At 50.7% G+C, this 16,000-nt stretch overlaps 1 protein-coding gene across 1 annotated transcript; it reads right to left on the bottom strand.

Moving 5' to 3' along the window:
* Positions 1–5,918: 5,918 nt before the first annotated feature.
* Positions 5,919–15,178, bottom strand: LOC122377957. The gene is made up of 2 exons (XM_043358601.1): positions 14,908–15,178; positions 5,919–7,424 (listed from the first exon to the last, which is right to left on the bottom strand). Exons 1-2 carry the CDS (start codon positions 15,169–15,171, stop codon positions 6,711–6,713), a joined length of 978 nt encoding a protein of 325 aa, XP_043214536.1. The 5' UTR covers positions 15,172–15,178; the 3' UTR covers positions 5,919–6,710.
* Between the last annotated feature and the right edge of the window lie 822 nt (positions 15,179–16,000).

Raw genomic sequence — 16,000 nt, 5'->3', positions numbered from 1 at the left:
GGCTCCGGTCGATGCGGACAGCCGGGACCCTGGCCGGTCTCCGCGCCCCGGCCGGGCAGACCGAAACCGCTGCACTGGTGGGCCGCGCAGGTGAAACCGGGGCCCAATCTTATAAATGCCATAGATTGGACTTAACAAAACTGGCTGAAGCTCACAATGCAAAATGGTTAACGCATTTCAGTTAATCGTATGTTGACGGTCCCAGGAATAGTCTCGTTGACTTTACCACGGATTTGCCAGCAGTGGCATCACTTAACATGCGGCATGCCACCAAATGCCGTGAATATAATCGTACGCTCTTTATAAGATTTGGGCGCTGGGACTGGGGTGTTGTGATATGTTGGATGTGCTCTTGCCCAACTCTGCACGTTTGCCACCGTCTGTGTCCCGTTCAGACAAAGACCGGCCGCTGTTTGTGGCCCGCTGTGCCGCGGCATGCCTGATAGGACGGGTGGCCAGCGTCTTTGTGTCGCTATCGGTGAGCGTCGGGGTATGTCACTATCGGTGCCACGTGTCGAGGCACGTCGATCACCGCCAACGCGTCACGCCACGCGTCTGGGCAAGTCGGGCACCGCCGCGCTGACGCGTCACGTGCAGAGCATCCCAATTTACGATGCCTTGGAGCCGTCCCTACTACATTCATCAACTTGAAATTTTCAGAGAATGTCTTCAGTTGCTAAAGGAAAATCAGAAAAATTTAGCATCCAGCCATTTCAGAACTATTCTAGAAAAACCTAAGGGGGATGAAAACAATTTGCTACCAACAGGGCTAAGATTTCATGTCAATAATGCATGAATCAATCTCACTGACTAGATTCTGTCCATGACAGCTTGAACGATGTACGATGATAAGTTAAACGTACGTTGACGCTGTTTTTTGGAAAGGAAATTGAGCGGAAAAAGGTACCTATAGTATACAGAGTGTCCGGAAATTATTTGCCCCTTATTCATTCAGTTATAATCCTACCGTGCGATGAACTAACCCGGCGGTCACCTGACCTTGACACTTGCGAGGCGCCTGGGGCCAGTTTTGGCAGGCGTAACTCGCACCTGAACGTGGTGTCTAAGTGACGAAAGAAACTCTTTGACAAAGCGTCATCGCGCTGAAATTATGGGAAGCATGGAATGCAGCATGAAGTGAAATCCAATCCTCTGTTCTAATCCCAATCGAAACCCTATGGGAAATCATGAAGGAGGTTAAAAAGGTAGCAAGATTGAACCAGCTCCCACAGAAAACGGACTTTAGAGGAACCTGTGAAAGGTGTGGCTGAACATCAGCGCGGATTCTTTAAACATCTTGATCTATGGAATGCCAAAGCAGATGAGGAAATGGGTAGGACAGGGCAGGGGATTAATTGGTAACTGAACCATGACCCGGGGCTCTTTGTTTATTAATTATGGCGGCGAGCTGATGGAGGGGCAAATCCAGTGTTCTAAAATTGGATTTTGGTTGGGTGTGTCGATGAAGAAAAAAATCCTTGGATGAGAAAAAACAAAAAGGAAATAAATAACCGAAGTATATTTGCAGAATGGTGTAATGCCAATTTGTATGTCAACTGATAAACCAGGATTTCATGTCAGAATCTTGACAGGGTGTGAAACAAAAGGATGTTGGTGCATCAACTGTCAAGTGACATGTAAACTGGCTGTTGAGAATACATGAAACTTTTTTCAGAGATGAAGTAAAGTCGGTCATTCATATTCTAGGGATGAAAGTATTTTCCCCATTAGGTGTGATTTGCCATCAAAAAGCCTGAAAAATGGAACACTGGGCAAATCATGTCCGGACACCCTGTATATATACCATTACCCACCCATATGAAATAATTGATTGTAAGAGCGTGAGGAAAATAACTTCAGGCTGGGGGATCCCCCAGCCCGTTGAGATACGATGAGTTGCTTGCCCTAGCTCGTACATATAAGGATTCGCATAATCGCAGTCGTACCGCCAGTAGGTTTTGAGATCATAGTTTGTGTTCCCAATCGCCCTCACCTCCGCAGGCCTGAGCCGTCAGCCTTGGCCCCTCCCCGGCCCCGCGCCTCGCCGCTTGCGAGGCCCAGTTTCGTGTCTGTGCACCGCTTTTGCGCAGTTGGGGGCGATAGCTGCCGGGGGATGGGGGAGCGGCGAGCGAGGTCACCCTGACGGGCCGGGGCCGCGCCGACCGGAGAACGTGCACCGCCTGTCCCACCGCTATCAGCGCTGCCGATCCCCCCCTCCCCGCATAGGGCTGGAGGCCGGGCTCGGGAAGGTTCCGCGAGGCGCCGCGCTCGCCAACTGCGCAGTACGGCGCCGGGTGAGCCATATTTTTAGAAGGTACTGGACCGAAGGTACCGCGGTATGACGCCAGCTGGAGGCCGGCCAGGCGCCAGCCTGCCGTCGTCGTGGGTTGCACTGTGGCTCGCTGCAGCTATGTGCTGGACAACCGAAAATGTCAGCGCGTGCCCGTGTCTCCACTGAATTGTTCTCGAATATAGAACAATCTCAAAAGCGCTACAGAATTGATAGCTTCGGGAAAACAAACAAACACAGACCAGGGGCGGAGGAGCTCCCTTTTCAGTTGATGGGGGCGGCTGCCCCACCAACTTGTCATTTTACTGATTTTACCCCACCTATAAGCGTTTTTCCCCACCAACTTAAGCTGATTTGTAGGACTTCGTTGCTTAGCAAATCAACCTGCTTCGCATTAGGAGCTTTGAAATGTCTGTGTAATGTAAAATATGTCTCTGTAATGAAAAGAATTGATTCAGTGGAAAGAAAAAAGTCAATTTTTTAACTTTTTATTTTTGACATAAAAATGCTTTTTTTCTAGACGAGCTTTATCCCAGGAATCTGGTGCTGACATTTGTTTTCATATGCGATGTTGAGAAGTGCCTCTAAATCACAAAAATGCTTATGACGTCACCATGCCCTATGCATGTTGGAGCTATTTTTTACAATTTGGGGGTCAAAAATCAAGAAAGAAAGTTGAAATTTGGGACAACATACATATTCCCAAAACAAGCATCGGTGGACATTTCATCTAGTTGTGTTTTGGTGGACTTCTTAATGGCTTGAGATACGGCCTTGAAATCTTGCCTGGTGATAGACTTGAGCCACATCTACCAATATTGTTTTGACCTCTTCTATCGGTGCAATGCTTCAGAAAATATAAGCGTTTAAAAAATGGTATCCAAATCGCTATAGGTGGACATTTCAAGGACTGAACCAGACATTTGGGGGGACACATATCTGTGGTCTTCAGACAATTTTCAGTGGACGTAATTTCAAGGAAATGATTGTCTCTTGGATGGACACCTTTTGTTGAGCTATACATAATATAAGTGGACTTGTTAATATGAATACGTGCTGTCGCAACCGTTCGTTCCTCGTTATCTTATGGGGGGGGGGGGGGGGGAATAGTTGTATGAGCGGCAGGCCGGGATTTTATATTTCAGCAGCCGTGCCACCGATTGCCATGGTAGTTTCCTTTGCTGGATAGCTTCATCTCTCTTACCATGAATATTATCAACACAGGCGTTCTGGGATACGCCCGTATCGATAATATTCATAAAATAAATCTCTAACTATATCAAGGCAGCGGATGGGCCGATCGTCAAAAAAACGTGACATGCATCACCTGGAAGTGACCCAAGAGCTAACGGTTTGGCAATAGTCCGGATAGGGATAACTCCGCACATGCAACGTGCACACAATACACATCCGAAAACTTTTATTTTCTTATCTCAGCAACGAGGTACATTTTATTTTAGGTGGACCTGACAGGTCCACCTATGCTTCCAGGTCCACCGATTGTCAGAAAAGATTCCCAATTTGTCCACCTATGCTTGAAAAGGGAAGGTACCAGGATGTGTATTGTGTGCACGTTGCACGTGCGGATTTATCCCTATCCAGACTATTGCCAAACCGTTAACTCTCGGGTCTCTCAGTAGATGCATGTCAAGTTTAACCCTCGCATGTGTAGGGGGGGGGGGGTCGGATGGACCCCCCCCCATGGTTTTTCGCGAATAACTCGCGTAAAAAGCGGCCGATGGCGACGAAACTTTCAGTACCCTCACATTGATCAATTTTACACCTACCCTGAAAATTTCATGACCCTGACCCAAATGACCTTTGACCTGTGACCTCTTTTCCGAGACCATGTTTGGCGGGAATCGCGATTCTGCGTATGTCGGCTCGCATTAGCCGCGCGTTTGCAAGCTTTTCGTGGTTTCAAACGTTCAAACATGTAATTTGATGTTACTCCCGTGGGTGTCAAGGTCACCTGAAGGTCAGGTCAGGTCATTGACCTTTGGTGACCTCGGGTGACCTCGGTTCAGTTTTTCGAGTTTTACATGTTTCTAGGCTAGTTTTTGGAGCTGAATTCGAATTTAGCAACCATTTGAACATTTACGAAGTAGTTTTGGTGACTTTGTAACATGTTACGAAGCTGTCAGAGGCGGTTGACACGTACTACGAATACCCGTCACGACGCCTACTGGTTGACCTGACCTGACCTGACCCGACCTGGTCTAAATGCTTCAAGACATCATCTGTGATCAAAACTAACACGATATTCGTGATCAGCACCCCGAAAAACCTCTTAGCAGCCACTCTTTACGACTTTCTAACAGGTCCCGATTTTCCCGACTTTGGGGTCATTGACCTGACCTGGAAGGTCAACCAATGACCTAGGACCTTAAAATTGGATATCATCGGCTTTCTCTCGTCACGGGCAACACGCTCGTTTTTTCCGCGAAGCTCTAGCTCGATCAGGGGCCAAACGGCAAGGGGGGGGTCCAACCGACCCCCCCCCCCTACACATTAGAAGCTGGCAAACGCCGCACACATGCGAGGGTTAATGGCGATCGGCCCAGCCGTTACCTTGGTATAGTAAGAGGCCTATTTTCGACGCCCCCTGCTCTTCACGTGCCACGTGTTACGGTGTTTAAGCTGGTGCTCCTTGCACTGTATCACAAATACTTACATGCATTTATAATTTATACTTTAAAGGGATACCTAAGTATCATGCGTGTATATTGACCACTATATAAATGCTGAATACCGCAACTGCGAGTGCTGTGTATTATACTACGCAGCTCTCCTTCTAGTCGCACCACTATTGGGGCTCACCCCGTTCGGTGTCTTGAGTGCGCCTCAGCGAGGGTGTCGTCCTAGGCCTACCGGAAAACTGATCACTGGTGGTAATGCTACAGTCCTTCGCAGTGGTGAGTGTGTTCAGGTCAAGGATGGACTGTAGTGTGGACATTAGCCGGTGTGCGGCTTTTTACAGCACTTGACGTGTAAGAGGGGAAGCGTTGGACCCCCCCCAACCATTATGTCCCTGATGGACCTAGAGCTTCACAGAAAAAAAAACAAGCATGCAGCCCACAATGGGACAGAAAACTAATGGTACCCAATGTTAGGGTCTTAGGTGAACCGGTGACCTCAGAGGTCAGGTCAAACATTCGAAGCCGAGCCAATCTTAGTCACTGGAGACGGAGCTCTTGCGGACGCTATAAGCCAATAAAAACGGGTAAATCATGGTCAAACTGAGTTAGGACAATAAAAATTGCCCTAAACTTGACCTTAAGCGAAAAACGGCAATCTAAGATCATCCTAGATCAGTTATCTCAAATGACCTCGGATAACCTTGACACATGGCGGGTTTTCTGGCAACCATTTTGCTCTAAATAATCACCTTGATGCTCAAACTCGCAAAGAAGTTGATAACAACTATTTAATTGACCTCAAATATGCTCAGAAAACTAGTAACCTGCCCCTATGAAGCCAGACCTTGTGTGACCTTGACCCTGAGTGAACTTTATATGGTGTAGGGTACTGCAGGTCAAAGGTTTCGTGGTGATCTGCCGCGTTTTGCGCGAGTTGTTCGCGAAAAACTGCGGAAGGTTCAGTCCCCCCCCCCCCGTCAAGTGCCAGGGTTAAAATAACAAACGACTTTTTGTGTGTGCAAATATAAACCCTGAAGTGAACGTCAGCCATTTATTTCAATAGCATGAAACACAGGAACAAAACAAAAGACCCACATGCCGCGGATCTACGACTTGTTTGAGTTTACCAGAACTCTAAAGGTCCCGCATCAACCAAAGTGGAGACACTGGGTCTGTCAATGCTCTCAACTCATCAACCAGCTGTTGTTGTTGTTTCCCCCCGGCTACCGACGGAGCGGTAGCGTAGTCGGTAATCAGCTCTTGTGGTCCATGTAGCCAGCGGCCAAGGCCGCCACCACATCGTCGCGGCGGACGTCGTGGGCCGCGCCGATTATGTTGCCCAGCGCACGGAGCCGGGGGCCGTACAGGCACGGGCACACCAGCAGCACGTGCGCCGGGGTGTCCGCTGCTTCAGAGCAGACCAGTCAGCGGCCCGCTGGACACTCTTTGTCTTTGCATTGGGCGCACTCAGGCGATGATCTTCGTCCAATCCGGTGGAGGTAATGTAAGTCGACGGCCTCTTCCCTGGTGGCGGTCCGGACCGGGGCGGGGGCGCGGCCCCCCATGACGGTGCGGTTAGCGGTACCAGTCGGCTGGCCAATCCGCCCGCCACTTCCTCCTGGTGGACCGCGGGACAACCCGCGTGAGGGTGCGGACATCAACCGGGGTTGACTGCTGGAGCACAGCGGCGGCCTCCTTGGCCAGGGCGTCCGCTCTTTCATTACCGGCGAGTCCAGAGTGGGCCGGGACCCATTGCAGCGTAACCGTGCTGCCGTCGGCCGTCACGCGCTGGAGCTGGGTTCACAGCCTAGCGCCCAGTATCGAAGCCTGGGCCGCAGCGCCAGGAGCAGCAGAGCCGCCTTCGAGTCAAGACAAGCGACTACAGGCACTCCTCTGCAGCCCGGCAGCTCGGCGGCCGCCTCCAGAGCCGCCAGCAGCGCGCCGCCATGCTGAAGTTCTCCACGCCACCCTCCGCCGAGCCGTCCGACCAGACCCATACGGCCTCGGGTGGGAGCTCTCGAATGCGCTCCTCCGCCACGGCACGGCGGGTCTCTAAGGTGCCGCGCGGCTGGCCCGCGGACCGAGGTCCAGGTAGAATCCGAGTGCTGTCGGTCCACGGCGGCAGGGAGTGATGAAGGCGGGCCTCCACTGGGACGTCTCGGGCCCCCGCCGCTGAGAGCGCAGCCAGTTCCACCTCTCTCGATCCCTCGGTGCCATCCCACAGCACGGGCCGCGGCGCGCAACTCTCTTGCTATGAGCTCCACGTGTGCTGGGGGGGGGGGGGATCGACGGCAGCCAGGCGGCTGCAGAGCGCCCCCCCCCCCTCCTGACGTAACCTTTGCTACCGTCCTTAGTTGCCGCTCCTCCAGACCCCACGAGCGTCCTGTCAACTTCCTGAGCTGGACTACCCTGGGCCTGACTTTGCGGCGGAGTTCCGCACAGTGTGGACCAAAGTACAGCAGGCAGTCGAACGTCACTATAGTCCTCCTCATATTCTGAAAAAAAAAACAGTTGGTTACCAGTGTGGAGAGAGAGAGAGAGAGAGAGAGAGAGAGAGAGAGAGAGAGAGAGAGAGAGAGAGAGAGAGAGAGAACGAAAGAAAGAGAGAGAACGTAAAGTATTTGCTGCTAAATAGTATTCAGGGGCGTAGCCAAGGGGGGGGGGGCACAGGGGCAATGGTCACCCTTGAGCCCAAAAGGGCCCCATTGCATTGTCAAAAGTACGGTAAAGGGCATAATGAAATAGCGTAAGTAGAATGAAATATGAAAACAAACTATGCGATGGTGCAAAATTGAACCGTCATTAGTTACCTACTCAGTGGCGGTCGCTGCGGGGGAGGGGGTCAGGTTCATTGCCCCTCCAAAGGCAAATCAGGGCGGGCCATCATATCATCTGCACCCCCCCCCCCCCCCCCAAAGAAACTGATGGGCCCCCGGGGCCGTGACCCTTCTTCGATTGTCACGAGGCTCAAGGAACCCACGCCAGCTATTAACAGCTCCCATCCCGGTCTTTGGGGTCCTATACTGACCTCTGAGGGCCCTTCAGTAGCGGTAAGGCGCCCACATTCACCACATCGATCTGAGGGCCCTCCAGTGGCCTTTGAGGGCCCCTAAACCAGCCTCAGGGGGCCCCAACCGGCGTCTGAGGGCCTCAAACTGGCCTATGTTGGCCTCATTTCTGTTTCTTGGGTTCCACTTACTATGCTTTTCAGACCCCATGAGACCCTAATTTTCGGCGATAATTTATTTACTATTTGTCCAATTTGCTTCAAATTTTCACAATGCACATTTCAGCTCAAGCGCCAATTTTCGCCAATATGGTCTCTTAACAAAATATCAAATTTTAGGGTACTTGTCGTTGCCTCGTAATGTTAAAATCCGCTCCGTAAATCCGTCAGTGGAGTAGAGGCTATCCGTGCGTAGGTGTGACGTCACAAACACGTGACCATTAAGCTCCGCCCTCCCGGCGGACGGGGTAGTGACCTTGGCCGGTCAGTCGGCTGCGTGGAGCGGGCGGGGCATTAGCTGTCGCACCGGGGCGGCTCGCATGGACCGTAGCTGCCGTGCAGTTGTCGTTGCAGCCGTAATTTCATCGAATAAGCTAACTAGCGCGCATAAGTAACGCACCAGCTGAAGCCCTCGACTAATTGTATCTATCACAAATGTACGTACACCTTGTTCAGTCACAAAAAAATATATATTTCCACACAAGATTCGGGGCTTGTGAAAAAAACGCGCATAAAAGACGCTGTTGATTTCAAATGATTGCGTGAGATTATGTATCGCGTCAGACTACGTCAAAATTGCAAAACAGAATCACCATTAACATGATGCAATTTATGTGTTTAATATATAAAATTTGATTAGGAATGTATGCCGGCGTGATCGATTTATATCATCCCGGTGCAACTAAGCATTGAACACCTTCAGAATCCATTTGATCATCGACTTAGGTTGAGGAGGTCGCCAGACTAACTTTGCCCCCAGAGCTTGTGTGTTGAAATGCAAACATGAAAAGTAAAAGCCTAGAGGTAGTTTCCTCACCTTGAGGACATACATACTGTTACTTAAGTTTTACAAAAAAGATACGAGTTTATTGATGATCGTTCTCGTGTAGTGCCCAACGTCCGCCTGCCACATTGCTATTTCTTTTTGTGCACGTCTTAACAATATAACACACACATGACACCGCGATAATGGCCATTTCTACCATACGACACATTACGCTTCTGCCCCACCCGGCGCCCCGCACCGCTTCACGAATCACGAATACGGTCGTTTCGCTGGAGCGATGCCCCAGGCAATCGGCCGTGCCCGAGACTCTTCATCCTACTATGTTGCTTTCTGCGCCTTCCTCAGAAACATTTATTGGCACTGCCAAATATATCAATATTTTTGGGTTAAGCACAGGCTTACACATGATCTTATTATAGGTAATCGGGTAGTGACCTGACCCAACCTGACGATGAGATAGGTGCAACTCCGGCTTAAATAAATGTTCAGAGTCCAAGAGTCTATCCATCTTTCCTTCTACGACCGGTTCCGTTCCAATAGATCCTACCTTGATTCTGATCATTCTGAATATTCTGAGCTGGTTCGACGTTTAAATACCAAAATAAGGTGAAGAGGATACCAAATGCCCTCAAACGGATAATTTTTTGGCTTTCGTCCCGAAACAACTTTGCCAGCTTCACTTGTCTCCAGTATGTGGTCCCGCTCCGACCTCTCCGCGGTGCTGACACCGACTGAAGCGGCATAGGGCCATCGCGGTCACGGCCAGTGGGCGGAGTTTAGTTGGGCCCGGCGCAACGTGATTGGCCAGCGCTCCTATCCAATCCGGTGCGGTAGCGAGCGAGCCTCTATCCGGGTGCAAAAACTTATTAACATTACGAGCCAACGACAAGTGCTCTAAATTTTGATATTTTGTTAAGAGACCATATTGACAAAAATTGGCGCTTGAGCTGAAATATCGTCTGCCAAAATTTCAAGCTAATTGGACAAAAATTGAAGAAATTATCGCCAAAAAGCAGGGTCTCATGGGGTCTGAAATGCATAGTAGGTGCCTCTGAACGGCCCCGACTTCTGAAGACCCGGTGCCGGCTTCTAAGGGCCCGCATTGGCCTGAGGACCTATCTTGGCCTTTGAGGGCCCTCTGTTGGACTCTGGGTCCAACGCTGGCCCATGCCGGTCTTTTAGGGCCCCACACTGACCTTTGAGGGCCCCATGCTGGCCTGTAGGACTAGGTACCCACATAATTCTCCTAGTTAAGGGCCCAAGTCGGCCTCTGATGGTCTCAAATTGCCCTTTGAAGGCCCTGTACTGGGCTCTGAGGGCCCTAAATTGGCCTCTGAGGGCCCAAACCGGCATCTTAAGGTCCCACACCGGCCTCTGATGGTCCCATTTCTTTCTGTGTATGGGACCCAAGACTGACCATTATGTGCCTCTGATGGCCCCCAGGCTGATGGGATGGGTCTAACGGTATGTACACAAAATCAAGGTGTAAATAATATGCATATTTTATTGTAGAACATCTGACGGACCCTCTGTTAAATAAACCGTTAGTTGCGTTAGGAGCCTTTTTGGACCGAGAGGGCCCTCTGTCGGTCTGAGGGACACTCGATGGCCTGATGGGCCTTTTCTTCATCCGAGGGGCCTGTATCAACTGGAGGGGCTTTCCCCACCTGAGGAGGTCCTCTATCGATATGAGGGGCCTCTGTTAGTCTCAGGGGCCCTCTCCTGACCTGGGAGAGACCGTCCGCTGCTTTGATGGCCCCTGCCGGTCTATGGGGCCCTCGATCGACCTGAGAGAGCCCTCTGTTCACTTGAGGGGCCCTCTTTTGATCTGTTGGTTTCCGACTGTTGGTGTGACCACGTGTCGGTTTGGGGTCATCTCAGATCGGATCCACGGTCGATCCGAGGGGCCCCTAGTGGTTTGAGGAGACCCTCAAATGACCCGAACGGGCCCTTACTTTGTCTGAGAGGGCCCTCCGTCGGTCCGACAGTGCCTTCTGCAATTGCAAGGGGGGCTTTTGTCAGTCTGAGTGGTACTTAGACGGCTTACATGACCCTCAGACGGCTTACGAGGCTCTCATGGGCTGCGGGGGCCTTTGACGGTCTGAAGGACACTCATCCGACCTACGGGGCCCTCACTCCTCAGTCCGCCTTCAGAACCGGCTGAGCGACTCTGTGAAGCTATTTATTCGTGGGCCTATCTAGCAGGGGCCCATGGACTGATTGCCCCCTCAATTCTAACATTTTTTTTAAATACACATTTTTCAATTTTTTAGGCCCCTTCCAAAAAATAGTGGATGAAATACGCTGACTTTTTGGATTTTAAAGGGGTTACCTTGAGCCCCTGTAAGTTTGCCCCCACCCCTTGAGGAAATTCTGGCTACGCCCCTGATATTATCCGATCGGCCTTTAGCTTTATCTATGACGTACTCCTAAACGCCCCATTAGTAGCATGGGGGCATGAACGTACTCCTCCCCTCCTCCCCCAGGCTATTATGCAACGCTCCGGAGTAAGAAACGGTACGTCCTCACAAAGCATCATAGGTATCTTTTATTTGAAGTGGACTTGGAAGGTCCACGTTAGGTCCACCTATGTTCTAACCAGGGGCGGTCGCAGACTTGGAGTTTGGGGGGGGGCCAACTTGGCAAAGGGGCCCCTGCGCTGACCCGGGGGGCCCGGTGCTAGAAGGGACCCACGGGCGTAGTGCACGGGTGCAGAAATCCAGGCCATGGCCGGTGAAGCGGGGGGGGGGGGGGGTAGGGAGCGGCACCCGAGCGGAGGCTCATTGCGAGCTTTGAGGATGTTCCATGTCGAAAAGGTACCGATAAGTGCATTTTAAAGCATTGATAATGCCAATAACTCACGCAAATGTGAATGGACTACCGCAAAAGTAAAGACGGCTAACTTTGCCATTTTCTGAGATCAGCGTGCTAAAACTTTTGACAGTGGGTCATCGGTATCTGTTCACTGTTCAATCACACGTGTTCCGTTTCATTTTTGTTTTTTATGTACTTGAGCACAAATGTAAGTTTTGAAGACCATTACAATAGCAAATGCTTCGAAAGATGGATAGTGGGCAAAATATCCTAAATTTGTCGTGCTGCATGGAAAGTAGTGTTGCTGAGAAAAGGGGGTTTGTTCCAGATTATTGTGAATGCAGAATACATTGTCTGCACCCTATGCAGAATTATTGTTGGTGCAACTGCGCCCACTGCACCCATGGTTCCTACACTTACTTCGGCCCATCGATAGCGCTTCAGCGATACCTATCGCCTAGAGGCTGCAATGGGGCCCTTATAGTACGGTGTCAGACCCCCAGAGGCCGGCGTTGGATCCAAGGGTCAGCGAAGGGCCTCAAAGGCCCCAGGTAGGGCCCCAGAGGCTGATGTGGGCCTTCAAAAGCAAGTGCGTGACGTCCAAAGGTAAGGCTTGAGCCCCCAGAGAACATAATAGGGCCATCAGTGGCCGGTGTAGAGACCTCATAGGCCAGTTTTGGGCCCCCTCAGAGGCTAGTGTGGGGCCTCAGGTGACGGTATGAGGCACTTAAAGACCGTTATGGGTCCTCAGAAACCGGCATCGATCCTTCAGAAGCCAGTACGGGGCCCTCAGAGGCACATAAGGGTCAGTTTGGGTCCCAGAGACAGAAATGGGACCATCAGAGGCCGGTGTGGGACCTTTAGAGGCTGGTTTGGGTCCTTAGGGGCCAGTTTAGGGCCCTCAGAGACCAGTACAGGGCCTCCAAAGGGCAGTTTGAGACCATCAGAGATCGAATTGGGCAGGCACTCAAAGGCTAATCTAATGTGGGTCTTTACAGGCCAGCATGGAGCCCTCAGAGGTTAGCGTGGGGCCATAAAAGATCGACATGGGCCGGCGTTGGACCCCAGAGGCCAGTAGAGGACCCTCAAAGGCAAAGATGGGCCCTCATAGGCCGATGCGGGCCCTTAGAGGCCGACATCAGGTCTTCAGAAGCCCGTGCGGGGCCCTCAGAGGCTAAGGTGGGTCCTTACATGACAGCACGGGCCCTCAGAAGTCAGTGTGGGGCCCTAAAAGATCGGCATGGGCCGGCGTTGGTCTCCAGAGGCCAACAGAAGGCCCTCAAAGGCCAATATGGGCCCTCAGAAGCCGATGCTGACCCTTAGAGGCCGGCATCGGGTCTTCAGATTCCAGTGCGGGGGCCATCAGAGGCTAATGTGGGCCTTTACAGGCCAGCATGGGGCCCTCAAAGGTCAGAATGGGACCCTAAAAGACTGGTATTGGCCGGCGTTGGACCCCAGAGGCCAGCAGAGGGCCCTCAAAGGCCAAGATGGGCCCTCAGAGTCCGATGCGAACCCTTAGAGGCCGGCATCGGGTCTTCAGAATCCAGTGCGGGGCCCATAGAGGCTAATGTGTGTCCTTTCAGGCCAGCATGGGGCCCTCAGGTCAATGTGGGGCCCTAAAAGACCGGTATGGGCCGGCGTTGGACCCCAGATGCCAGCGGAGGGCCCTCAAAGGCCAAGATGGGCCCTCAGACGCCGATGCGGGCCCTGAGCTGCCGGCATTGGGTCTTCAGAATCCAGTGCGGGGGGCCCTTAGAGGCTAATGTGGGTCCTTAGAGACCAGCATGGGGCCCTTAGAGGTCAGTGTGGGGCCCTAAAAGGCCGGCATGGGCCGGCGTTGGACCCCAGAGACCAGCGGAGGGCCCTCAACGGCCAAGATGGCCCCAGAGGCCGATGCGGGCTCTCAGAGGCCGACATCGGGTCTTCAGAATCCAGTGCGGGGCCCTCAGAGACACTTAAAGGTTAGTCTTGGGACTCGAGAGACAGACATGAGGCCACCAGAGGCCGGTTGGGCCCCTGAGGCCGGTTTAGGGCCCTCAAAGGCCAGTGGAGGGCCCTCAGAGGTCAATGTGGGTCCTCAGCGGTCAATGTGGACGCTTGACCGCCACTGAAGGGCCCTCAGAGGTCAGTGTAGGACCCTCAAAGACTGGTATGGGAGCTGTTAATGGCTGGCGTGGGTTTCTCGAGCCTCGTGACAATCGAATACGGGCCAGGGCCCCATACGGCCATGGGGGCCCATCGGTTGTTTGGGGGGGGGGCAAATGATATGATGGCCCCCCCCCCCTGATTTGCCTTGGGGGGGGGGGGGCCATGGCCCTGATGCCCCCCCCCCTGCGACCGCCACTGGTTCTAACGTCCACCGTTTAACGGAAAAGACGCTCAATTTGTCCATGCAGATGTTTAAAAAGGGCGACAAATTGCTACTACCTATGAAATTGATTTTCAAAACTTCAAAATTATTTGATTTCATTTTATCACCAACTGAAAGAAAAGGAAACATTATGAATTGCAGGCACATTAGGGGAAGGGGTATCTTTTATTTGAAGTGAACTTGGAAGGTCCACGTTAGGTCCACCTATGTTTTAACGTCCACCTATTACCGAAAAGATGCTCAATTTGTCCACCGATGAAAAAGGGAAAGTTTACTACCTATTAAATCGATTTTCAAAACATAAACATAAAACATTTCAGAACTTAAACCTATTTGATTCCTTTTCATCTACAATTAAAAGAAAAGCAAACATGATGAATTGTAGCCGCATTAGAGGGAGGGGGGAAACTTCAAGTCCCACAGGAACCACATTTTTATTCGCATTTTCACATTGCCACTTCGTAGAGGTCCTTCCAAAAATGGGCAATGGCGCTTGTGCTTTTCAAGATATAGCCATTACATTTTGCACTATACAATTGTTATAATCTTAGACAAGTCTGAAAAGGGGAACTAAAGCGGAGCCACCGAACAAATTATCACGGAGCCATGATGTTTGCTATCTGCGAATGCAGGTGACTACCCAGGTACTTATGCATGTATAATGTAGTTATAAATGTTATTGTTTAGAACTATGCATGTATAGGTAGGCACTTTGTAGCGTAGCAGGGGCCTATAAAGGTCACACGCAATTATGTACAGCATGCATGCATCCTTACTTACCTCCTTAGCTGCCTCTCTCCTCCTTTTCTTTATCTCGGTTGCTTTTTGTGTCTTGAATATTAAAACAAACAGGACACAAGCCACGACACAAGCCACACAGCAGAACGCAGACACCTTCAATTTCCTCTCCAGCAAGAAAATGCCACAGCCCGCGCGCAACAGCTGACTGCCATTTCGCGACGCTATCGCCACGTGGTGGTGACGTTCGGAACTAACTTTCGCCAAAAAAGTGAAGGTGGTATCTGAAATTGTTTTGGTGGACATAATTTGAGGTCCACGTATGCAAAATGACGCGTTAAATGAAGTTGTGTCCCCTGATAACGCCTCTGGCACCTTTTATTTTAGGTGGACCTGACAGGTCCACCTATGCTTCCATGTCCACCGATTGTCAGAAAAGATTCCCAATTTGTCCACCGATGGTTGAAAAAGGAAAGCTTATGTTCTCATAGAGCTGTATAACATATATTCCGTTTTTTTGGAAATTCTCAAAATTTTGAATTTTAATAGCTGTTTTAAAAAATAAGTTTTTGAATTTTTAGGGGTGAAAAACGCATTTTATGGAAAATCCGAGATAGCCATTTTAAAGAACTCTTTGAGCTGAGTCTATTCATGTCCTTAATTTGCAATTTGCTTTAAACCTTGATTTTTGACGATTTTTTAAACATTTACACCACTTTTTGACTGAAAACGCCATGTAGTTACATCACTAAAATCGATATATCTCAAAAAGTTTTGAAAAAAAAAATTCTCACAAATTACACAGGAGACGTCAAATTGATGGGGGAGAAGGTGTGCCAAGTTTCAAGTTGATAGCGTAAGCGGTTCATGAGTTATTCAAGAAAAACGGAGGGGGGGGGGTCGGATCCGACCCCGCGGTCGCGGTTTAACCTTAGCTGCCCGAGATAAACAACAATTGCGATTCCGGTTGGTTTCGACAATGCGACTTAAAATGTTAAATATTGCGCTCCACATTTGACTATGGGTCTGTTCCAGTCGCATTTCCTTACACCTATAAATTCCTCCAAGAGCAAGATAGAGGAGGTTGGAGCAGGGCCCTCTTTGGCTTTGTAGGGGCTAGAGCTGTCACTGGAAC

The sequence above is a fragment of the Amphibalanus amphitrite genome, unplaced genomic scaffold (genome assembly GCF_019059575.1).
Source record: "Amphibalanus amphitrite isolate SeventyFive unplaced genomic scaffold, NRLGWU_Aamphi_draft 000053F_arrow, whole genome shotgun sequence".
NCBI classification, from domain to species: Eukaryota; Metazoa; Arthropoda; class Thecostraca; order Balanomorpha; family Balanidae; genus Amphibalanus; species Amphibalanus amphitrite.
The sequence above is the reverse complement of the archived record's forward strand: the minus strand, read 5'-3'. Positions and strand labels throughout refer to the sequence as shown.

Excerpts from the sequence above, each read along its gene's own strand:
- LOC122377957 (XM_043358601.1), bottom strand. The coding sequence starts at position 15,171 with ATGTCCACCAAAACAATTTCAGATACCACCTTCACTTTTTTGGCGAAA. Across the intron at positions 7,425-14,907 it reads GGAGAGAGGCAGCTAAGGAG|AATATGAGGAGGACTATAGT; the intron begins GTAAGTAAGGAT and ends TTTTTTTTTCAG.